At 41.8% G+C, this 24,473-nt stretch overlaps 1 protein-coding gene across 7 annotated transcripts in view; it reads right to left on the bottom strand.

Annotated features, from left to right (window-relative positions):
• Positions 1-293: 293 nt before the first annotated feature.
• GPAM (glycerol-3-phosphate acyltransferase, mitochondrial) overlaps positions 294-24,473 on the bottom strand; it is a 66,371-nt gene continuing 42,191 nt past the window's right edge. For all 7 annotated transcript variants that reach the window (XM_075935470.2, XM_075935471.2, XM_075935473.2 and 4 more), the window contains 8 exons: positions 21,286-21,356; positions 17,472-17,736; positions 15,495-15,637; positions 13,337-13,414; positions 7,688-7,828; positions 6,626-6,815; positions 6,430-6,488; positions 294-4,573 (listed from right to left, as the gene is read on the bottom strand). In XM_075935470.2, the coding sequence (XP_075791585.2) occupies positions 4,457-4,573; positions 6,430-6,488; positions 6,626-6,815; positions 7,688-7,828; positions 13,337-13,414; positions 15,495-15,637; positions 17,472-17,736; positions 21,286-21,356 (1,064 nt within the window). In that variant the 3' untranslated portion in view covers positions 294-4,456. The remainder of the gene's footprint in view (positions 4,574-6,429; positions 6,489-6,625; positions 6,816-7,687; positions 7,829-13,336; positions 13,415-15,494; positions 15,638-17,471; positions 17,737-21,285; positions 21,357-24,473) is intronic.

Here is a 24,473-nt window from a genome sequence, read left to right as displayed (position 1 = left end):
TTATTAGTTTCTCCTTATTCCTTATGCCACCCTCCATTATTTTCCTCCTCACACAAGTATAGGAATGGCTACACCAGCTCAGACATTAGTCTATCTAGCCTAGTATCTCATTCTGATGATTACTAGTACCTGCTGTAGGCAGTTAGGGAAAAATTAGTGCCCAGGATTAGTAATCTGTATTAGGAATCTCCCCAATCTCCTATCCAAAGTGCTAAAACATTCCTTTCCTTGAGTTCATTATACCTGTAAAGACAGACCTATATGTTTAATTAAGAAAAGATTTGGTGGGGAAAGAAGTTGGAGAATTGTTTATTTTACCACTTTTTTTAAATTGACAAAAAGCTGTTCAGTGTCATGCTAGCACAAAACATTTAAATTAGTTTATTAAAATAAGACTACAGTACGCCTCTGTGCTTTTTAAGGATGGATACAGTAAGACATGTAATAAGGCAAAAAAGTGTAGTAGTTTCAAATTAACATAGGCAGAACTCAAATACAGACACACAGTAACTATATTTTACAACACCATACACGAGAAACAGGATAAGGAGGAAATATCTTTTATTGGACCAACATCTGTTGGAGAAAAAGACAAGTTTTCGAGTAACAGAACTTCTTCAGTTGTCAAACTTCAGTGTCAAAGCTAAATGCAAAATTGAACAAATAGTTAAACAGAAGCAGCTGGCAGGTATTCTAAGAGATTATTCAAGATTATTCAAGATTAACACCTCTTTAGTCACAGGACAGAAAGGAGGGTTAGCCATAAAGCCAGTGTATTTATTAAGACCATACTTTTTCACGTATGCACTTCAACAGAATTTGGTCCAATAAAAAGATATTACCTCACCCACCTTCTCTCTAACATCGTGAGACAGACAATACATAAGGACTTTCCAATGTAATTTTTGTTTTGAATAGTATGATTCTGATACTCCTTTACAGAGCAAGCAATTAGTTAATGCCCAATTGCACTTTTGAACTAAAGGTAGCAGAATAATGCCCCATACTATCAAAGACAAGGGATGTATGCATAATATGCAGCCACTGGTAGGGATTAAATATGCTAACAAATGTACAGCTTCTGAAAAAAAGGAAGGGGAGCTCTACACTTTAAAACAAATACAATGTACAGGACAGCATGTGGAAAGATTTGATATCATGCTTATACTTTATTGATAAACCCTTATCTTGCAAAGACTCAAGCACCAGAGTAACTAGGATCCTGAGAATAAAGTAACTTGTATGAGTAAGTATTGTGGCATTTCAAGTCCAGATAAAAAAATATGAACTCTGAATCCTTTCTATATATCAGCCAAGGAGGCTTGAGAGTTTAAAGATACTAGAGGCCCAGACCCAGCGTAAACATTTTGTAGTGTTATGGACAGTCAATTGTTTAATCTATACATTAACTTCAGGGAAAAGCATAACCAATACATGCCCTATCTACACATGCCTATAGAGATACATATAATGGCAGAAAGCAAAAACCTCTGTCAGCACATTCATAATACAACATTTCCCTCTATGCTGTGGTTTTCAAATTGCAGCTTCGTAGGGTTATAGAAGCATATTCCTCTCTGCTTACTGTAGGAACTAATGTTTATTCACATCCATGTTCTCACCCCCAACTTTATAACTAACAGGAATTTTAATAATCTAATCCACGTCATCATCAATTGTGATACCTAGCGAATACATTCTGGTGACCATACTGGTCCCTGGACTCCATATCAATTTAAATTAGGCAGAACATTTTCATTAAAGCTAATCAAGCTTCAACTGCTTCATATTGCTTTTTTGTTCATTTAGTTATCATGCAGCCCTCACTATCTTATATACTTCAGATTTACTGAAGTGCAGTAAATGGAGAAGTTTTTTTATTTACAAACACCTCCCCGCTTGATCTTAAATGGATGCCCACAACTACCTTAATAATTGCTAAGCAGAGAACACATCCGATTAACAAATAGTTCACATTAACTAGGATGGCAGGAACCTGTATTCTAAACAGCTGTCCGACTTTCCTAGAAAGTCCTATATTTCAGCCACTACTTGGTTCATCCCTATAGAAGTACATAAAAATAAAAGCAATTTGACCAGCTTTTATCTCTCAATGTAAGTTGGGTTCAGAATTTCTTTTAAATGCTCTAAAGTATCTGATTAGTGACAGAACACATGCACAATAGTCCTCTCGCAAAAGAGAAGCAATAATATTTAAAAAAAACATACTCTGAAATTGTCAATATTAATAGCATTTAATCAGTAGTTATACAACTTTTTTATTAACAAATGTGCAGTAAAAATAAGTTACTCCTAATGCTGCAAATTACTCAAACTGTATGCAGCAGTTCTACGCTGGAGTAACTGTGCAATGTCTTTGTGATACAAGTGATACACTAATTCCCATTATTACAGATGATTAAATTAATCACACATTTGATAACCCTAGTGCTTGTTTTACCTGCAAACATAGGGTAGAGGAGTTAAGTGAAACACTACCCTGAGTGAAATGGTTGATTTCTCACAGGAAGGAAAAAAAAGAAAAAGCGCAAAGCAATCCAAATCAGAATACAGATCAATAAACCAGCTCCACACCTGATTGATTTATTGCTTCAGTTAGTACAAGTTGTACCTCCCTTAGCTGGGACTCCCTGGTCTAACACTGACCACAGATGCTCTTGGACCACAGAACCCAGAACAGGGAGGTCTGGCAGCAGGGCAGGAGTGCTGTAGGGGGCATTGACGACTCAGCCGGGAGCCCCAGTGTGGAGGCTAGGGGGAATGGGCGGCACAGCTGGGAGCTCTGGTCCTGGCTGCAGAGCTCCAGTCTTGGCTGTGCAGCTCCAGCCTCAGCCGCAGAGCTAGGAAGCTGCGGAGCTCCAGCGCCAGGCAGTATGGAGCTCCAGCCTCAAAGCCAGTTGGTGCGCAGCTCTGGCCTCAGCCGTAGAACAAGGCAGTTGCAGAGCTCCAGCCCTGGTGCTCCGACCCCAGCAACAGCAGGGCCAGCAGCATCTAGAGAGCCCTGGAAGGCTGGGGCGGCAGCAGCAGGAGCAGGCTAGCACCCTAACCTGGTGGCCTGGGTCAGGAGAGGAGGGACCTCCTCTGGTCCAGCAAATCCCCTTGTTTGGGACCAGTCAGGTCTTGAAGGTGCTGCACCAGTGAGGTCCATCCTGAATCAGCTAAGTGAAACTGAACTGCAGGATTAGGGCTTGCAGTCAGATATGTACCCCCTGGAGTATCCAACTGAAGTCCACAGATCCCCATATGGGCACAGAGGACCAATCCCAAGGATCAGATTATTTAAAAAAAAAAAATAGAACCGCTAATACTAATTTTAATTCCCAATTGGACTAAAACCAAAAATGAAAAATTACCACATTTTTCTGTTTCCAGAGGATGCTATTATCCAAACAATTTAAAACTGCTCACTTTATAACTCAGCCATAGAAAACAGAATGGGGACATCTACTTCAGTTTAAAAGGGATTAGAAAGGTCAGTTCTAGAAGATTGCAATGTTATTGTTGAAAATTTTAGAGCCAAAATTAAAATAATTTCACAAAATAAAATATCAACCAACAGGTAACAGCATAAGAAAGAAGCCTTCTCGGTTTGCTGGCTATCCTTAAATTTTCTGTTCAAAACAAACAACTGTCAACTGCATTAGCTAAACAATATTTTTTTATTAAATACAAAACTTATGTGGTTAGAATACATTCATGTTTTAGACAAATTAATTCCCTATTTCTATTAGGAGTAAAGGACAGCAAGTCCTAATAAAAGTGTGCTACTATCACATTCTACTATGACAACAGTGTTTAGTGCAATTTATTATTGCATTATGCAGTCCCGATAGCACTGGTTTGCAACTCAATTGATTGTTATTCTCAAGATTTTGGCATTTATTCTAGATGCTAATAATTATGAAAAACTATGGCTTTTTCCATCAAGTATGACTATCTATGCAAATCTTTATAAACCATGAATTTTAAACAAACTAGAGAGGAATGGGATGACAAATTTTCTGAAGTAATAGTTTTCACAGTTTTTTTCTCCCATAAGTAGTGTTTCCACTAAAATCAAGATCTCAGGGCTAGCTATAAATCACTAAGATCTGCATTTGTGCATCTATCCCGGTCATTAGTCTTTAAAAGTAATTATGTAAAATGTAACACTGATAAATTTTAACTTTTTATTTTAAAATCTAGTTTTAATTTCATTTTTTTTCTGCAAACATGACTAATCGCTTGCATCCAAAGTGTCACCTGTGTATTATTGTATTACCACAGGGTTGGGACCATCAGAAATCCATAAATGCACACGTAAGGCACGGTCTTTCCAATGGTTCAAGTCAAATAAGGCCTTATCAAATAAGGACACCTTACGTTCTGAAGGACTAGCAAATGCCCTCAGGTTTGACAATCTCAGAACCTGTCTTGTCTCCTTGGCAAACAAGAGCTACAGCACAGTGAAACTGAGGACGAATTCCAGTAGTTTTTGCCGGTTGCGCTGAGGTAGGAAAGTACTGCTCAGTTCCAAAAAAGTCTCTCTCTTCTGTTTGGTCTCCTTGAAAACCTAAAGGGAAGGATGAAGACATGCCTCTTCATTAACATAGTCAAGCAGAATTGCTTATTTGTAATGAAGAATGTACAACAGTTTATGATCTATCCTCATGAGAACCTTGGACCTACAATACACATTCAAGCATTGAAACCATGTAGTTGCTGAAAGTTGTAACAGATGAGAATCATCTCCGGAATCCCTACTTCACTCTAGTACATCATAAGGATATTATTATTATTAAATACAAAGCACGTAGACTAGTGATTGGCATCCTGTGGCCCCTCCGCGTAATCTGACATGCAGGCAGAGGAGCAGCAGCAACATGCTAGCTGTCGCTTCCCACATCTCCCAAAGGCCAAGAGCAGAGAACCACTAATAGCCACTGATCACTGTGGGAGGCAATGTCTGTGCACAGGCAACATCAGCAAAACGTCTCAGGACTTGCACTCAGATTACCACCACTGATGTAAAGAATTCTGTCAGCCAGGATTTCATGCATGTGATAAAGAACAATTGCTTACTAGAATCAACTGGAAAGATTTACCTTCCTAGCATCATCATGACTGACACTTTTAAGCACTTGGGTATTGTTGGGATTTGAAGTAGCATGGAGGAAGAAGAGCGATTATGCCAGATACAAGATGTAATTTGGAAGAGGTCTGAAAAGACCAATCATTTTGGGTGAGATTATTTACAAGTATATTCTTAAGTGTAGAAACATTAACATTTAATGGGAACAGAAGTGTTCAAAATGATGAGACAATTTGACAACAAATGATAAATATCAGCTTTGAATTAACACATCAGGACTAGTTGTATCCATGGGCATACATCAGATGTATGAGAAATGACCTGAAAAAGTACACCACATGGAATTATCAGACTAATAATAAGGGGAAACAATGTGATTAAAGAGAAGAAAAACAAACTTTTCAATGTCTAGTTTCAAAAACAAAAAACAGAATTAAATAATATGAGCAGATGCAAGTAACAGATGTCAGCTACTTCTACTACCCTAGCAGCACTGTATATTAAAATAAATACTCTGTAATTGATAAACAGATTATGGCAGCATCCCAAAGCACATTTAACAAACTGTAGAAATTTGCGTTCATTCTAATAGCCAGCTTAATACTCAACAAGTCATGCCAAAGGCATTCAGTAACCCTTATCCAACAACATTCTGTGCTTTGTATCTTTCAACCTAAAAAGGTACTATTCAGTATGATCATAAAAAAATAAGTTGCTTTGAAAAAATGAAGGGATATAATTAAAAACAAAACCAAACGTATCAAGGTGCTAGTGACAGTATGGAAAGGTTAGATAGTATGGAAAGGCAAGTTTCATCCAGTTATGTAAGGAAACATCTCTATCTTCATGGCATTGTTCTGATATTTCAGGTTCATTGGGACATGGCTGCCATTGCTGTTAGGAACATAGTTATCCAGGAGTGGCTGAGGAATTCTGTTGGTCCCTGTGACAGTCCTGGAGAGTCCGCATCTGCGGTGCCTTTCTGTTCATTCACGGTTTGGACAGCATGCTTAATTGTATGGCTGTTAATGCAGGCAAGATCTCCTGGAGGGCTTGGAAAGTTATGGCAAATAATGAGCCATCCTTGTCAATTTCTTTTAGCAGTGGGAAGTGCAATGCTACCCTTCCTCTGAAGCCCTAAACCTCAAAGCCAGGTAGCCACTTACAAAGCACAACAGGAAGACACATGTAGAAATATTTACTTGGAAAAAATTAGCAAAGATTGATATTGTACAGCATTCATGCACTATTCAAAGTTTGCCTTTGAGTAGCTCACATTAAAAGAGCCTCGCCAGTTTCAGTTGAAGAGCAGAAACCTTTCCATTCAAAACACTTACCCCAATATCCTTAAAGACCGTCAGTGTATTTTTCACAAGACAATAGGTGGCACACTCAGCTATGAGGAGGGGGAAAAAAAAAAAACATGTATTTCAGGTCAAAGATAATACACTGTGTGCTAGGAAGAATAAGAGATATGCTTCAATAACTGAAATATTGGCTCTGCTTTATCCAGAGCCAAACTGCTCAACATACCATACACTGCAACATTCCTCTCTGTCCTGTTTATTAGGTACTTGTGTAACTTCTGCAGGTATTCTGTTTCTGACACAGGGCCACTGAAGTTGTGGATAAAGATAGCAGCTGAACTGTAGGCCTCGAGTAAAGGCCCTAGTAATCTTTGCAGGAAGGTAATGTACTGCTGATGTTCTTGGGATTGGTTCACCTAAGTTAGAGCAGCATAAATGAAAATGAATGAAGCTTGCAGAAGTGAACGATGACCAGCTACATAGTAAAAGTTTAAACACTGGAAACAATCATTCGAAGGAACAGGAGGAGGGGCATATATTACAATAGTGTATTATTATAGAAAAGCAAAAGTGGTCTGACATGAAAAATTGCTCTACAAATCACTCTTTCACTAGTTTTTCCCCAGGACATTAACAGTGAAGCATGTTTTCATCACTTAAAAGATCATATTGCTTTGCAATAAATGGCACAATCGTAATTCATTCTTTTACAGAGATGACCATCAGTTTCCAAATGAGTATTTAAAAATCCCAAAACAAACGTCACCACTCTGTCAACCAACAAACCAAAACAACCACAAAACTGGTAAATTTGCTTTCCAAGAAGAAACAATGCAATTCAACTTCTAGCAACGAAACTAAAGGCTGACCACACAAGGAGACTATACTTTGTGTATCAAGAAATCATATCTTCTGACATGACTTGGGTCCCAAATTAAAAATGTACACACATATAAACCACTGTATACAAAGGAACAGTACATCACATCTGAGTCAGGAAAATATGCACTAGCAGTGTATGTCCACCTTTGGTACAGTATTTTTAGTAATACAGTGCCAAGTTTAGGACCCTGTAAGATATTCAAGCCTGCAGTAGTTTTCATATGGCCACTCCACCCCACTTTTCAGAAGACGATGACAGGAGGAGCTGTTTTACTGACTGCAGCAGACTTTTGCAGACTTTAATGCTGTGAATGATCAGAATCCCCCAAACTGAACTTGTAAACTAAGATTTACATAACTTTACCATAACAGGCCTAAATATTGTGGGTAGCTTTATAAACAATACCTTTAGATAGCAATCCCTCTGCTCTTCTCCAAAGTCACTATCTTCATCTTCTTCATCACTTCTCCAAGACAAGGGCTCAGGAAGCTTTTTACCCCACTGCTGCTCTGTAAGGCTAGGGCTAATATCCTCCTGATCGTCTTGCTTAAAATCAGAAGGGAGAAGAAAAAAAGGTAAGCACCCAGAAAAACAAATGCAGGTGATGGCCAGCGCTATATTTTAACCCCAGTTAGCCAGATATCACAGCTTAGTGATAATGCAGTAGGGCTCACAATGAGCATGAGCCAGCTGAGATCCAATCCAGACAAGACTGAAGTAAGTAGACAGAAACAAACCAGAAGAATTGGTAAAGTTTGTTTCTCCTCTCTTGACTGGGTAACTTTGCCTATCACATGACAGAGGCAGTTGAGTAAGGGAGCCTTGTAGGATCCTCTCTCAGGAAGAGCTGAGAAGTGTTCATTTCACTAGGAAACACAAACTGGTCTTTGTAGAAAATGAAGTATCATCGGTCTAATCTTATTATAATTGATGGTTTAAATCAAGAAACAAAGTCAATGACAACGGAAAAATGGAGTAAAGTGATACAGTGTGTTAGGAAAGTTTCAAGAGGCAGCATACATCAAAGAAAAGTTTCATCACCCATTTCACTAGGAGGTTCATTTTTTGGGATGTGGATTTCACTACAGTGATCTACAACTTTGTGAACTCAAGGATGAATTACTGAATTTGTTTTGTATACTGCTGTACTGGAAAACTAAATGAAAATTTCAAGCTAGTACAGAATTCAGCAGCAGGTTTAAGTGCTACTTAACTCTGTTAACCATGCTTATTGCACTTGTTTCCACGCTCACGCAGTGGTTGAAGATTCAAAGAGTTTGATTTAATAAAATAAGTGATTTGTCCTGAGTCTCTGAGATAACACTGGTCTCCTTGTGTTGCATCATTCCAGCAATTAATAGCACTCAGTTTAACTTTGGAGGGGCGGCTGTCAATGCATTTCTAGGGAAGTGTCCTTCATGCAAACTCACTTCTCATTTGCAGTAAGAGGCTGCAAAGCATGATGCAAAATATGGTCTTCCTCAGGCTTTCAAGGGGCACATGTTGGCGAGAGTGTCAATGAGATGGCATCTATTCTGCCATCACAACGGGCTTAAGGAGAGCTCATTTGTCTCTGGCTTATTTCTTGTAAAATGTTAGTCTGTAATATAGATGTGCACATGGGAAAGGATACCGACATGTTTAGAAATCTAAACATTATTTAAAATGGCAAAAAAAATTATATATGTTAAATTAGCTACAATAAGAAGGACACTGAGGTTTACAGTTAGATCAAACCATGTTATCAGAAATGATCTGGAAGTGCTATAGCATAACCCCATGTTCTACATGTTTTCATTCCCAGATCTGTATCACTCTGAGGCTGTGTCTACATTGGCACCCTTTTCCGGAAAAGGGATGCTAATGAGACTTCGGAATTGCAAATGCCGCGGGGGATTTAAATATCCCCCGCGGCATTTGCATGAACATGGCTGCCGCTTTTTTCTGGCTCGGGGTTTTGCCAGAGAAAAGCGCCAGTCTAGTCGGGATCTTGTGGAAAATAAACCCTTTGAAAGTAGGAATAAGGGATCTTCCAGAAAAGGGTTTTTCCCCACAAGATCCCGTCTAGACTGGCGCTTTTCTCCGGCAAAACCCCGAGCCGGAAAAAAGCGGCAGCCATGTTCATGCAAATGCCGCAGGGGATATTTAAATCCCCCGCGGCATTTGCAATTCCGAAGTCTCATTAGCATCCCTTTTCCGGAAAAGGGTGCCAATGTAGACACAGCCTCAGAGTGATACAGATCTGGGAATGAAAACATGTAGAACATGGGGTTATGCTATAGCACTTCCAGATCATTTCCTTTTCCGGAAAAGGGTGCCAATGTAGAGACAGCCTGAATGTCTTACACTTTTAATAAGAGAAATGTACCATTACCCAATGAGTATTTTATTTGCTCTGGGGAGGTCGTCCTGATTGAGTAAGGGGTTTTATTTTTATATTAAAATTCTCAAACTCTCTTTAGCTAAATTAAATGGCAGTGGCTAAGGTATACTCTTAACTGAGTCAGCTGCATATGTAGAAACATTCATTTTACTTAGCTGTGGATAGACAGCCTTTGGTGATAGGAGTTACTCTGGTACATGACGGAAGAGTATTCAGTTATTTTTCAGACTAGAAAGAGAAAACGAAGCAACAAAACTTCAGTGTGACTAATAACAGAGAAAGACCCAAAGAGTCCATTATTGCCACCAGGGCTGGCACTTTATAAAGATATGAACATTCTTCAAGGCTTGTGTGGGATCAATATATTATAAATATAATTAAGACAGAAATGACTGTCTTCTGAAATTGACTGAAGGCATGAGAGTGACATGGGCAGACCATGTTAACTGGTACTGAAATTGTTTCAAAGCAAGGATTAGGGATGGCCATGATCAGATAGCATAGGAGTAACGGAAGGAGGAATGTATCTGGTATACCAAGGAACCAGTCTCACCAAAATGAATTCTATCAAGCTAATGCTCCCTTTGCAGGTGCATAAGAAACTCAATCTACTACAGAGAAGCAACAAGGCTCTATTCACTGTACCTGGGGATTGAGGTGTGTCAGAAATGCTCCATCTATCAGATCCATGTATTGATGAAGGAGACATTTAGGAGGAATCTTCCAAGAAGGGACACATTGTTGGTAAAATATATCTTCAGAAGAATTACAGTCAGAGAGAGGGTTTACTTTACATAGACTCCCTCATATCTTGGTGAACATAATCAAGAGTGTGAGTGCTTAAGATTCTGTACATTGCTGTGTGAGATTCAAAGAAGGGGCTTACAAAGAAATCAAGTGGAAATGCTGTTCAGTCATCAGGCAGGTAGCATGGGAAAGCTGGGTAGCATAGCTGAGAAGTTGAAGTGAAAACATGACTGACTCAGATGACGCCTCCCTCAACTAGGAGAGAACTAACTATTAAAATCTGACATCAGTTTTACTAGTCTGAAACAGAGTCACTGAAGTTAGAATAAATATTAAGTAGCTGTTCAACACTAAAAAGGGATTTGAGTTTCACTTACTCACAATCACACGTGGGTAAGACACACAGTAGAGAATTGCTTCAAGAACTCACAAATGTGAAGCAGGTGGACTAAGACTCTGTAAGAATCCTTATGCTAGGAGATAGGATTCATTTCATTTTTATCGTGTTGCTGTCTGGCAGGATTCAAACAATCGCATAATAGAGACAGAATACAAAACGTTTCCTTTCATGCCATCCAAGAGAGATGCAGACAGGTCTTAGGAAAAAATGAAGTATCATCAGTCTAATCTTACTGTAATCAGGATTTTTTATTTTAAATCAAGTAATAAAGTCAATGACAACAGAAAAATGCACTAAAGAGATACTATGTGTTGAGAGTTTTAGACCGACAGAGTGGACCATTCAAACAATGGGAAAAGAGAAACTTCGAAAAACCAACGAAGTTCCAATTAACATGAGTCAGAGACCTAAATGTGCAACTTTCAGCAGTAAAAAAATAAATTAAAAATATAAAAAAATAAAAATCAGTTAATGCAGTAGCCAGACACAACTGACAGACTTCAATTAATCACACACATTGTTCTGAGGTTAAGTTGAAAAAAAATGTATCCCAAATGTCCTAAACAGGGAAACTGTGATTATTCCCCACAGTTGTCTGCCACTAATGATGTATATTTTAAAATTGAATTAAACATGAAGTCTATCGCTGTTTCACCCTGGTTTATTAAAGATACACACACTGTATACTTGACTTGCTGTGTGTCTCAAAATTAGACAAGATAGCAATCAGAAGCACACAGAGAAATGAGTTAAAAGGATGCAAAATGCATCAAAGGAGAAAACATCAGTATGTACGCAACTGACATGAACAGCGGTATAGCCTGGAGACAATACTGTACTTGAAATAAATCTTGCAGAAAGTGGTGGTGAGATTGTATTAGAAAAACTGTACAGAGTATCTGAGAGATTAGGAAATAGCCCTATTTGTTTGTCCATTCAATTCAGATGAAGTAAGGTAGATAAACATAACCTAATAGTTCTGGTCGTGGAAAGTACCTGAAAATGAGTAAGGTATTTTAAATATCAGCTTATGTAGTAACAGAATCATACAAGCCTATGCAAAAGAAATAGGAAATACTGCAACAGTATCATTTGATTCCTTAATATCAGAGGACTGAACAAAGTTCTGTTTCCCTGGCATTCACATACTGCAATGATGGATCTAATATAAGATCCAAAATAGATCATGTCTTGGAATGTACAAGTGTCAGAGAATAAGGAAGTTTTATACGGCAAATAGATATATATAAAATATTCAGAAATGAGACAATCAAGTCAAGGAAACAAACAAGCATTATATATGACCTATAAGCCACTTCCAGCCCAGTTATTGATGGCAAAGACGGGGAGACAGATGATACATGTTTATAATGAAGCCCCTAAGACAAAACATATGCTTTGAGAGGCAGACACACAACAGACATTTATGCCATTATACACACCTATTTTTTTCCTGGAATCTGGAACATTAAGTAAATAAGAATAGGATTCAGAGGACAAGAAATGCTTCATGCAGAGAATGCATTGTAAAACATGATCATATGCTAACATTTCATGTACAAATCTAGATAACATGTCCAGAAAAAAAAAGAGTTTTAGAACTAGGAAAATCTCTCTCTAGAAAACAAGAAGTGAATTCTACCTATTTAACTACTATTTAAAAGGGAACTTGTGGTATCCCAAGAGCTGCAACAGAGTGGAGTTGAACAAGAATCACAAAGCACGGGATGTGGATCTAGTTTACCTTCAAACAGGAGAAATTAAAGAAGGAAGCAGCCAAATATGTGTAACCATCTTATTTTTTCTGCTACTTTACCATTTATAATTGTCATGGAGCTGTGTAGGATTCTGACAGAAAAAAATGCAACAATACATTCATCTTTTTACTTCTCAATGGAGGGGGGAGGGTGTGCATGCACATGCACACATTAACAGATTCCCTGATGGGCACAAATATGGAAGACAAATTATTGCCTCCATTCTTAGCCCAGTCTTGCTGTATTTGCTGCAGCAAAGATACTTTGCACTTCCCCAATTACAGAGACCAGAAAGAGAACCTGTTGCAAGTTAGAGCAAGCCTCAGGCCTGCATCACCTATAGATTACCACAGATGAGGGCAATTCCCAGTTACCCCAACAGTGCAGTTTTATGTTCCCTTTGTGTAGCTGTACTTTGTGCAGGGAATTAAGGATGAGCTATATCACATAGTCACTGAAATTACAAGGACTTAAATATTAAAAGCTATCACTACAGGCCACTTTAAGAGTTGGCGTAAAAGTCACCATAAGCAGCATTAGCTTGCTGGGATGCTGGTCCCATGAAGTGATTCTGACAAAGTATAGTACTTTGTGCTTTAAAATAAAAGAATAAAGAGATTTCAGTTTAGGATTTCCTTAGTTGTTATGCTCTTCAAGTGAAAAAGTCTCAGTTTACATATTTGGAATAAGTCCCATAGTAAGTAAAAAGCAAAAGATTCCATAACTGCAAGCAAAGCGGAGAACAAAAAAAATTTTAATCATCTTACCTCCGCCACCAAAAGAATGCCATACTGTATAAATCTTTCAACTGCCTCATGGCAAACTTGGTACAACATCTGACAGGGCTGAACAAAAATAAAAAGATAAAAAATTGAATCCTTTATATGTTCTTTCACCCTAATCAACCAGTGTTTTTGTTTAGACATAGCATTGCCCCCTTTAAGCAAGTTCCTCAATTCTTATTCATGCTCTCACTCCATTAGTGCACGTTCTTTTTTTTCATTTGCACTGGTACACTTGAAAACAAATCCATCAATGGGATGTTTCAAACGCTTAGTCCAGTCTAATTTTAGATATGAAAAATCTTTTCACTGGCCAGGAGAGAGAGACCAGGTGACCTCCCTAAAATTTTATATCTAATTATAATTATTTTGTTAAATGAATAACTGGTAATCATTGGTCAGTTTGGGATGAAATCTTAATACATATAAAAACTGCAAAACCTATTCCCCAAATTCTCCTACACTTTAAAGAAACTCCCGATAGAAGCTTAAATCGAAACTGACCTATTTTTAATGGTTATAATCTGATGTCAATGTGCACAAGTTTGAGGTTAATGATTGTTTATTTTTCTTAAATGCAGAAGGAGCATAAATGTACAGCTGGTCCCCAAGTTACAAACGAGTTACGTACCAAACATTAGGTCATAACTCGATCCATTGGTAAGTCGGATTACATTCACTTACATACTGCCACGTTGTATAGGAGGTTGGTCATAAATATGAACAGTCGTAAATCGATGCGTTCATAACTCGGGGACCGGCTGTATTGATCAGCTCTATTCTTCAAACTACAGTACAGCCCAGACAAGATATCAAACATAATTTATCCTCCACTCAAACATCAAGAAAGGGCTAGGAAACTCCAGCAAAGTTTCCCCCATCAGAAACAAACGTATTAGACGAGGACATGTATTTCTAATATTCTGAGTGGACACTTATTGAAAAAGGAAAAATATTGTTGTTGTTTTTGAAAATGAGTAGTTTATTTATCAATACAATATTAAAATTGAAGTGTTTGGTACAGTTCTTTTATTGGTCTACAGTTGAAATAAGGCATGTCAGGCCCTGGATAAGATCACCGATAAATATTTGGTGACGTGCAGCAAGATTACTGGGGTATTCTTTAATTTGGCAAATGCCTTTGAAATCTGGAGACCTGCTTTCAGATTGGACTCCAGTCACACGTGCAAAGAATTTGGTGATCTTGATTTGGTAGTTCATGTTTGTTTCAATCAGGGCTGGGCAAGATGTGGCCCGGGTACTGGATCCGGACCGCCTACTGCAACTGGCTGCTTTCTATTAACATATCTTGCTTCCCATGCCACAGAATTTCCAGGAGGTGACTCAGGCAGCAAGATCCCACTTAAAGGGCTCACGGCTCCACCCCAGCAGAGGCCAAGACCATGAGCCCTTTAAACAGCTACAGTAAGCCTGGGCAGCTGCCCGGCAATGCAGTTGCGGCAGGTCCAGAATCTGCAAGTTCTTTGCTGTGTTTTTAATTCAAAGCCTCTGGCCCCAGACAACTCTGGTGGGAGGCTAGTCCCCAGCCCCACCCTTTCTGCCCCAGGCCCCGCACCTTTGAGAGGGATGGAGCCCTTCTATGAGCATGTACCAAAATGCATTAAGTGGTCCACCTGCAAAAATTATTGCCCACCCCATTGGTTCAGCTGGGCTGGCGGTGGGAGGTGGCCAGGAACTAGCATGTGGCTCAGCTAGGATGCCTGAAGATGGGAGGATAGAGGCTTATGAGCTGAGAAGCCTGGCACATGGTCAGCTGGGCTGCAAAGGTCCGGGAGCTGGTGAACGGCTCAGCTGGGCTGCAGACGGGAGTTGGTACGCCACTCAGCTGGGCTGCGGGGGGAGCCAGTAAGCTCGGGCGAGGGGGAGGGAACAGGAGGTGGAGCTGGCAACAGTGGAGCTAGAAATGACCTCCACTAATCCAGGAAAATCCCTCATCTGGGACCAGTCAGGTCTCGAAGGAGCCGGACAAGAGTGGTCCAACCTGTACATTAAGACCACACCAGTAAATTAGAAACAAAGTTCAATTTTTAAAAAATGTCCATTCCATTTAGAACGACCAAGACCGACATTACTGGAATGGAGTTGGAATTATGGACAATACGCTAGGAAGCGCTTCACTCACCAAAGATATAGCACCTTCGTTGGAAAGCAGGTGGCACAAGCTAGCAGCTTTACGGACCAGTTGTTCTTGGCTAATCATGTTGGGAGAAATGCCGTTGATGCCATTTCTATACTTTTTACTCTGCACTGCGTGCAGACTGCAGGCTACAGCAGAAATATGAATGCAATGGTTGTTAATTTTCCTACAGAGCTTTTTAAGAAGGGAGACTTAGGCTTACTAACAGGAAAGGTATATGAGCTTAAAAACTGACAATCATTACAACATAGAACTGAAAACTATTAATTGACTAAAGCTACGTCATCCCATATACATGAACCACAATGGTGCACAAATGAAGGAAACAGATTTTAAAAGATAATGAAGCTACTAAAAATAAAAGATTACACCACAATGTGCAAAATTCTCAACTGTAATTCAGAGCCAACCATTAATAAGAATTAAAAATAGTCAAGATGTGCTCTACCCCTGGGAAAAAATACAGAAGAGGGAGTAGTCATCAGATGTGTGTTCAGTTACATGTTATCTAACATGCCTAAACTGAACAGTCGTGTAACTGCATCCACTTCTAACAGTTACACGACTATTCAATGGTCCCCGAAGGCTGAGCTGGCAGCCAGCATGCTCCCAGCTCCCGGTCACCCCATGCTGCCGCCACCTCTATACCAGTGGCAGTAGTGCGGGGTGGCAGGCGGAGCTAGTCAGCGAGAGGAGCCTTTTTAATCTTCTCCGCAGCGGTAGCTCCTTTCCGCAGGGAACTCAGACCCCTCCCACAGACAGGGGCTGTTACCACGGAGCAGCTTGCTGTGGAAAAATGCTCCTTTGCAGCAGCCTCCCCGTCCCTCTTCCGTCTCCCCCCCCCCCCATCAGAGGCAGCAGCTTGGGAGGAGTGGTACGTGGCACTGGAGAGCCAGTGTTGTGGGAGCCAACTTTTAAGCCAGATCCCCACAGCACTGCTAACTGCCCCGCCCCTACTGCCTCTGTAGGAGGCAGCAAGAGTGGGGACAGGCGGGTCTGTGGAGCCAGCATGCACAGATGCCAGTGTGTATCAGCTCCTGCCTGCCTCCTCACCCACTGTACTGCTGCTTCTCGATCAGGTGGATCTGGTGCTCGTAGGGAAATGGCTTAACTCCTGCTCTCCATGAGCACCAACTCCCACCTCCCCCACCTTGCTGCCTCTGGTTGGGGGGGGGGGGGGGAGAGAAATGCATGTAGTTGACAAGATTAACAGATAAACCCAAGCATATTGGTTAATCATGCAGTCGTCACCATGTTGACATCCCTAGTTCAGTTAATGCAAAACTAAAATAAAATCTTATTTTAATATTCAAGACAGGCATATCTGCCATGTTGGATCAGAGCATGGGTACATAAAATTAGGTACTCTGTTTCTAGCAGTGGTCAATGCTTAGAGACTGCCAAGGAGAATGATTTATTCGGCTTGTGTAATAGTGAACATGGGATACAGGACAGGTGGAATTATTTTCCCAGATAGCTTAATTGTTTGAAAGTTGATTATTTCTTTGCAAATGGTTTTACTCCCCCCCGCCCCGGAGGGGAGGGAGGAATGTGGGAGAGTTTAAACCAGGTTAAACCAGGGGTGGAGAACTTTTTTTGGGGTCAGGGGCTGCTGCTGACCCACAGAAAAATCAGTCAGGGGCTGCATACGAGAAGCAAAACAAATCAATAACAAAACCAAAAAACCCTCACTGATTTGGCCCCTGACTGAGAAGAACGACACTCCTCACATTCTCCTCGCACACCAGAACCTGGGGGGCCCAGGCTAGTAGTTTGTGTGCTTCAGCCCCGCTGTAGGGTGGGGCGGGGAGCCCTGGAGCACCACTGCAGGTTCCCCACTAGTGGGAGGGAACCCTGAACCTTGGGGGCCGCATCCAGCCCTGAGGGCTGAGGTTCGCCACCTGAATTTAAACAAAAGCCTCTATACAAACACATCTTCTCTTGCTAAAATCTAGTACATACCAATAATGGCCTCTTTGATGAAGACATGCAGTACACCATTGCTGTAGAAGTTGAGCTCAAAAACAGCAGGAATAGTTGTGCTGGGAGTGATGAAGAACTCATTATTTTGGTTAGTGTTTGTAATATTTACACAGTTTCCCAACAGGTGGATGGCATGCATGACAACATCTTCAGAATTTCCCGAAAATCCTAAGTCAAAGTCACGGGCCAAGACCTCTTCCTTCATGGAGAAGAAGTCTTCCACCAGCTTGGAAAGATCAACTCCCTGAAGACAAGAGTCGCAAAATGAAATAATGTAAACCTCATGCAAAACAAAATGTTAAGAGAACAATTAAACTTAACCTGTAATCTCAAAACACAAGTAAACAAGTCAAATATACAATTAATTTTGAAAAATCCAAAGCACAAATTATCACATGAACAATTTTCTTATTGCAAAGCAGACTTTACCAAAGTAATCCATGACTTTGTCACCTCCAATTGGACTGCTGCAAAATACTCTACGGGGGTTACATCTTAAAACAATCCAAAAACTATAGCTAGTGCAGGATAGGACGGCTTTGTGTGCTTAACGGTACATCTCACAACCTATAAAGCCCTAGCAGGTTTGGAACCTGTGTACTTTAGACATCTCATTCCCTCATCTGCCATCGTGTCATATCACTTGAGATATTTTTACCAGCAGACCTTTTGTTTAATTGGTAGGAGGCTTGAGGAAGAGCATTTCTTAACTTGAAATTAATTCCCTTCTCAGTTTACCAAAAGCCCATATTTGCTGAGCTTCAGATCATGTTGCAAAGCACAAGAACTGGGGGTCACCAAATGAAATTAATAGGGAGCAGATTGAAAACAAACTAAAGGACGTTTTTCTTCATGCAGCGCCCAGTCAACCTGTGAAACTCCTTGCCAGAGGATGTTGTGAAGTCCAGGAATTTAACAGGGTTCAAGAAAGAACTAGATAAATTCATGGAGGTTTGGTCCATCAATGGCTATTAGACGGGACGGGACGGGTAGGAATGGTGTCCCTAGCCTCTGTTTGTCAGAGGCTGGAAATGGATAACAGGAGAGGGATCATGTAATGATTACCTATTCTGTTCACTCCCTCTGGGGCATCTGGCATTGGCCACTGTTTGAAGACAGGACACCGGGCTAGATAGACCTTTGGACAGAACCAGTATGGCCATTTCACATGAACGGATTTAACTGGAAAGTTACAGTACCCTAGTTTGGGGGGGGGAGGGATTTATATTTTAGCCATTTCTTCTAATGTCTATGTTTTATTATTTAATTTCCTAACATCACTCCTAAAGGCATTCTGCACCAAAAAAATTAAAAATTCTGCACACAGTATTTTAAAATGTGCAGAATTGTACTTGTCAAATAAATGTGGAGGCTCTAGTATTTCATCGGGGAGCACAGGCCCCTGCCTCACAGAAGCGGGAGATCACTCTACAGCTTCCCACCCACCCACTTCCCTCCCCCAGGACACAGATTTGGAAGTAAGGCTGCACCCAACTCAGACAGTGAAAGGACCAGTGGAAACATGCTAAGGCCCTGCCCCTCCATACGCAGTGCACTAGGTGTGGGTAGGCAATCTCAGCAAGGCAAGATCCAAGTGTGGAAAGATCCACGTACGGGTTGAGAGGGTTCTGTGTGGGACAGAGTGTGGGTAGCTCAGCTGGAGATCCAGGAGGAGGAAGCAAGGGGGGAGGGAGATCTGGATTCACAGGGGCTTACTAGGGGCAACAGTAATGGGATTCTTCAGGAGAGTGCAGATGAAGGTGAGTGGAGCTTGGCAAGGATTTGGGTGTGGGAAAGCTAAATGGGAAATCCAGATACTGAAGTAGTGAGGCTTCATGGAGTGGGGTCTGGCTGCAGATGGCTCATGGGGATGCTCCAGGTACAGGGGAAGTGGAGGTCATTGGGGAGGTTCTAAATGAAGGAAGGTGAGATTCTAAGTGCAGACGATATGGGTCTGATGGAATCTAGATGCATGGGGATTGGGTGCATGGGGAAAGCAACCCCCTGTACTTTGCTCCTCAGCTACAGAGATGCCTCCCGCTGTAGTTGAGGAGCAATGGGTGCAGGGAATAGGGGAATTGGCAGTGCCTTCTGCATGTGGAGGAGAAATCTGAGGGGGGGTGGAGCCTGACGCTGCCTCAGCTGCTGTGCAGGGTAAAGGGGAAGTCTCGTCCTCCCCAATGCAGCCAGTACCAGTAGCCAAACCCAGTGCACAGGAGGAGTCACCAGCCAAATCACCCACAGCCCATCAGTGATTTACATCTTTGCTAGCTGCCCTAGGTACCAAAACATACTGCTGAGGAGGGCTGCGTGACCACTGTTGTGGCTTTCCTTTGCTTCCCTGTCACAAAGTCACTTTCATGCAAGAAAGCAAAGAACTCTGCAGGAGGCATCGATTCTGTGCATGCACAGAGGTTCAGAATTCCCTTAGGAGCAAAACATGCATCCTAGAGCTCTGGATGAATGAGGAGCAGGGATGTAAAATACTATTTAAATGCGTGGAGGCGGGGGGGCAAAGCAGTCCCCGCCACTTCCCCGGCAGCCGCACTCAGGGAGTGGGGATGCTGCTGGATCAGCCTCTGTCTGTGGCCAACCCCTCTCCACAGCAGCGTCTGTCTGTAGAGAACTTGGACCCCCCCCCCCCCCCCACCGGATAGGGGCTGCCGCCATCCTGCTCTGCTGCCTCGCATACAGCGACAACAGCACTGAGTGTCAGAGGGTTCCCCAGGAAAGGAGCCAGGAGTGCATTGGCTGCCAGCCCCACCTCCAGGGACTATAGAATAGTCAAATAACTGATAAGAATTCACACGGTTATCGACTATTCGATTACCAGAGAGCTAACATCCCAACTCCTTAGTGAGGAGGGGGAGATTTTAGACAAAATGTGAAAGAGGGAGGGGATAACAATGAATAACTGTATCTTTCTTTAGGAGTGACACATTAAAATGTCAGTTACACATTAGTATCATTCCATTACAAAATAGGAAAGAAAATTTTATTTGAAAATAAACATAGTAGTTCAGCAGTTGTCCACCTGCAATTTATTTGAAACAACTGAGATTAAAAAAAAAATAAAAAAAAACACCACACAGAACAAGGAACAAAATTATTGCTTTTAAAAAAATCTCTAGTAAGTGTTGAAATTAACATGGGATGAAAGGTTTGCGGCTTTTTTTATTATTATTCTGTTTTAGGAAAAGTTTACTTTTTCTTCATTGATAACTAGAACTGGAAGGTTTTTATATATACACCAGGAAAAGTCAGGAAACAGATTTAATCATATACATACAAGTCACTGAAAAAAAAAAGCGTCAATTGATAATAAAAATGTTCAGGTAAGCAAAGGAAGAAAAATGCTACTTGCGAACTTATTTAAGGGTATTTACTTTGTCAACATTACATGCCAAATATTCAATCTGAGTTTTAATTTTATAACATTTTAACTTTTTGAATCTCAACATCAGTCATTAATTACTGGCTTACCTCTCACTGTAACACACTACAGTATTGCATCATTATAAAAATTTTAAAAATTAAAAATCTAAGTAATTTTAAAAACATATCTGCCAAAATTACATAAAAAATTAAATTCTGCCTCAAGCCTAATGATAATTGAAATCAGAGTAGCGCACGTTTCACCATTAACTAGGATACCTATTATAATCAGCTAGCGGAAATCTCTTCCAAATATTTCTTTAATGCAATATTAAAGCACACACTTTTCTCATGGCTGGAATTTTGTAATTCTTCATGAAAACAGCACATGACTATTTCAGCAGCAATACAGCCTTACCTCCCTGTGTCGGTAGAGCAGCAAACAGGCAACTATGTGTGTTGACATCACAGCACATGACTTGTTAGCAGCTAGAAGCAAACAAAACAAAGCTATGCCAGGATATTGTTGTGCTTCTGAAAAACTCTACAAATCATTCATATGGCATAAAATGACAATAGCATTAATTTAATAATTACACTTGGCCCTTACATTTTTAACAAGCGGCAATGTACTCTAAGAGACTCAAAGGACAAGAAGCCAGGAATTCTAGAGTTCCAACATACCCTGTCATTGACTTGCTGCATGATCTTTGGCAAGTCTCCCCAATTCTCAGTACCTCAGTTTCTTCATGTGTAACAAGGGATTATCACATGAACCTAGCTAGCAAAAGTACTATGTTGGTTACTTATTTAATTTTTTTGTAGTATTTTAGATGTATGAAACATCAACTAACCAAAGTCATTTTAATCAATAAGCCTGATAGAATATGTTTGGGACAAACTCTGTCAAACATACGCAATTAAGTACCATTATCTATAGCTATATCTTAATTCACATTTCAGATTTGGTGCCTGAACTGCATTTCATATACCTTACACAACCAGACAATGGCTGGAAAGGAAGATACACCAAACCCAGTAATTTTTTAAAATCATGGTACATTCAACATCTCTACATCCATGGACAATTTTCTACTCATCGCCAAAAGGGATACAAACGCTGAACAGTTTAGTCAAACATTTACAGCAAGGGAAGTCAACAGATGAACCAGGGGCCAAGTCCACCAGACACTCTTGAACAGCCGACAAACTCGTTTTATTTACTTATTACCGTTATTGTTTGTGTTTACTTACTACCTTTATTATTATAGTACTTTCTCTGGGTCTGGAATTTGACTACAGGCAGTCCCCGACTTACGCGGATCCGACTTATGTCGGATCCGCAGTTACGAACGGGGCTGCCCCAGAGTACACGGACTGCGGGACCTCGCGGTCCTGCCGCCCCTGTACTCTGGGGCTTTCTCTGCGTCTCCCTGGTCTGCAGACCAGGAAGACGCAGAGCAAAGCCGCGGAGGGGCTCGGGCAGCCCAGGCACCCCTGGGCTGCCCGAGCCCCCCCACCTGCCTCCCCCCGCGGCTTTGCAAAGCCGCGGGGGGGCTTGGGCAGCGGGGCACCCCATACGCCCCGCGGCTGTCCCGCTGCCAGCGTCCTCAGAGGCTTTGCTCCCCGTCTCCCTGGTCTGCTGGTCTCCAGCAGACCAGGGAGACTGGGAGCAAAGCCGTGGAGGACCCAGGCGGCGGGACCGCGGTGCGTCTCGGTCCGCCGCCCGTGTCTTCCTGGTCTGCTGGGGTGGGGGGGGGTGCAGCTAGTACGTGTCCCCCCCAGCAGACTAGGCTTTTCTCCAGACGCCTGTGGCAGAGCAGCTGGGGTGCTGCCAGTTGGTCCCGCAACGCCGCTCTGGGCGTTACTGGTCCAACCCAGCAGCACCCCAGCTGCTCTGGTCCTGATTCAGCCGCTGCTGGTCAGTTTCAGCAGCGGCTGAATCAGGACGCCTGGGGCAGAGCAGATGGGGTGCTGCTGGGTTGGTCCAGTAGTGCCGAGGAGCGGCGCTACTGGAGCAACCCAGCAGCACCCCAGCTGCTCTGCCCCAGGAGTCCTGATTTAGCCGCTGCTGAAACTGACCAGCGCTGACTACAGGAAGCCCGAGGCAGAGTTGCTCTGCCCCGGGCTTCCTGGAATCAGCTGCTGATCAGTTTCAGCAGCAGCTGACTTGGGGACGCTTGGGGTTCTTAAGTTGATTCTGTATGTAAGTCAGAACTGGCGGTCAGTTTCAGCAGCAGCTGAATCTGGACGCCAGTTCCGACTTACATACAGATTCAACTTAAGAACAAACCTACAGTCCCTATCTTGTACCTAACCCGGGGACTGCCTGTATATCTTGACCAAGAATTTGACAAAAAGCAACTGACTATCCCTTGTACGGAGAGATTTCAGCAAATGCAGTAATGTGCCTGAACCGCTATTACTTGCTGCTTGAACTTTAGTGACCAAGCTAACAGGCCCAAAATAGGCCTAGACAGCATGACCAAGTCAGGGAGGGCAAAAAGGGGAGTTTGGGTGCCACAGAGAAGGCAGCTTGACCCCGCGTCCTTCCTGAGGCCCAAATCTCTAATGAAATCGCTGAGCTATACAGTAAGAAAAACAGGAAGTTAGTCTAAATGCCCTAAGACATATATCTGTCAGGGTCCCCGAGTATGGAGTCTCTGAAAAAGAAAAAACGCATCTGGTGAAAGCGATGATCAGAAGAAACCCTCTTGCCTAACCTTTAAAAAGTGCTAGCCTAACAAGTTTGAGAGTGACATGTTATTGTAATACTAATGGATAAATAGGGAAGGAAAGTTTGAGTTGGGGGGACAATTTTGGGAACAGTTGGAGGGATGCCTCGAGGACTCTTCACTTCTGGACGCATCTTTGCTCTCACTTGCAGATGGAAGACTGGCTATCGGAAGTCTGATCGGTGTCACTCGAGAGCCACACTCAACTTCGGTAATTATCGAGGGTGGGGGTGTTTTACTAACCTGTTGCGGACGTGTGTAAGTGTTTGAGACGAAGTAAAGTTTAGCTTTAAGTGAAAGCACTCTGGTGTTGTTCTGTTTGTACCATCCATCTATCGGTCGGACGACCGTGTCTCCCCTGAATTATTTCCTGACACCACCTCGCAGAGAGTAAAAGTTACCGAGAGGTTTGGGTTGAAAGAACACCCTGACTTATGGAAGTAATCAATTCTTTCATATGCATTGATAGGCTTGTATGCTGGGATGCTCATTTACAGCATAGCAAAAAATAAGCATGTCGTAAAGCAGTGGTTCTCAAGCTGTGGGTCAGGAACCCAAAGTGAGCTGCAAAGTGAGCTTTCCGAAGGATAAGCCTGAGCCCCACTACTTGGAGTCAAAGACAAAGCCTGAGGGTTTCAGCCCTGGGTAGCAAGGCTCAAGTTACAAGCCTCTTGCCTGCATCTTCAGCTCTTGCTCCCCCAGCCCCAGCTCAGGGCAGTGCGCTCTGGCTTTGTCTCTCCCCACCTCCCAGGACAGTAGGGCTCAGCCAGACTCAGTACCTCCTCCTATTGTCTGAAGGAGGTCATGGTGCAATGAAATTTGAGAATGACGGCTGTAAACAGACAATTAAAAAATGAATGAGATTATAAGT

The sequence above is a fragment of the Pelodiscus sinensis genome, chromosome 8 (genome assembly GCF_052426305.1).
Source record: "Pelodiscus sinensis isolate ZL-2025 chromosome 8, ASM5242630v1, whole genome shotgun sequence".
Lineage (NCBI taxonomy): Eukaryota > Metazoa > Chordata > Testudines > Trionychidae > Pelodiscus > Pelodiscus sinensis.
This window is presented reverse-complemented; position numbering and strand designations above follow the sequence as displayed.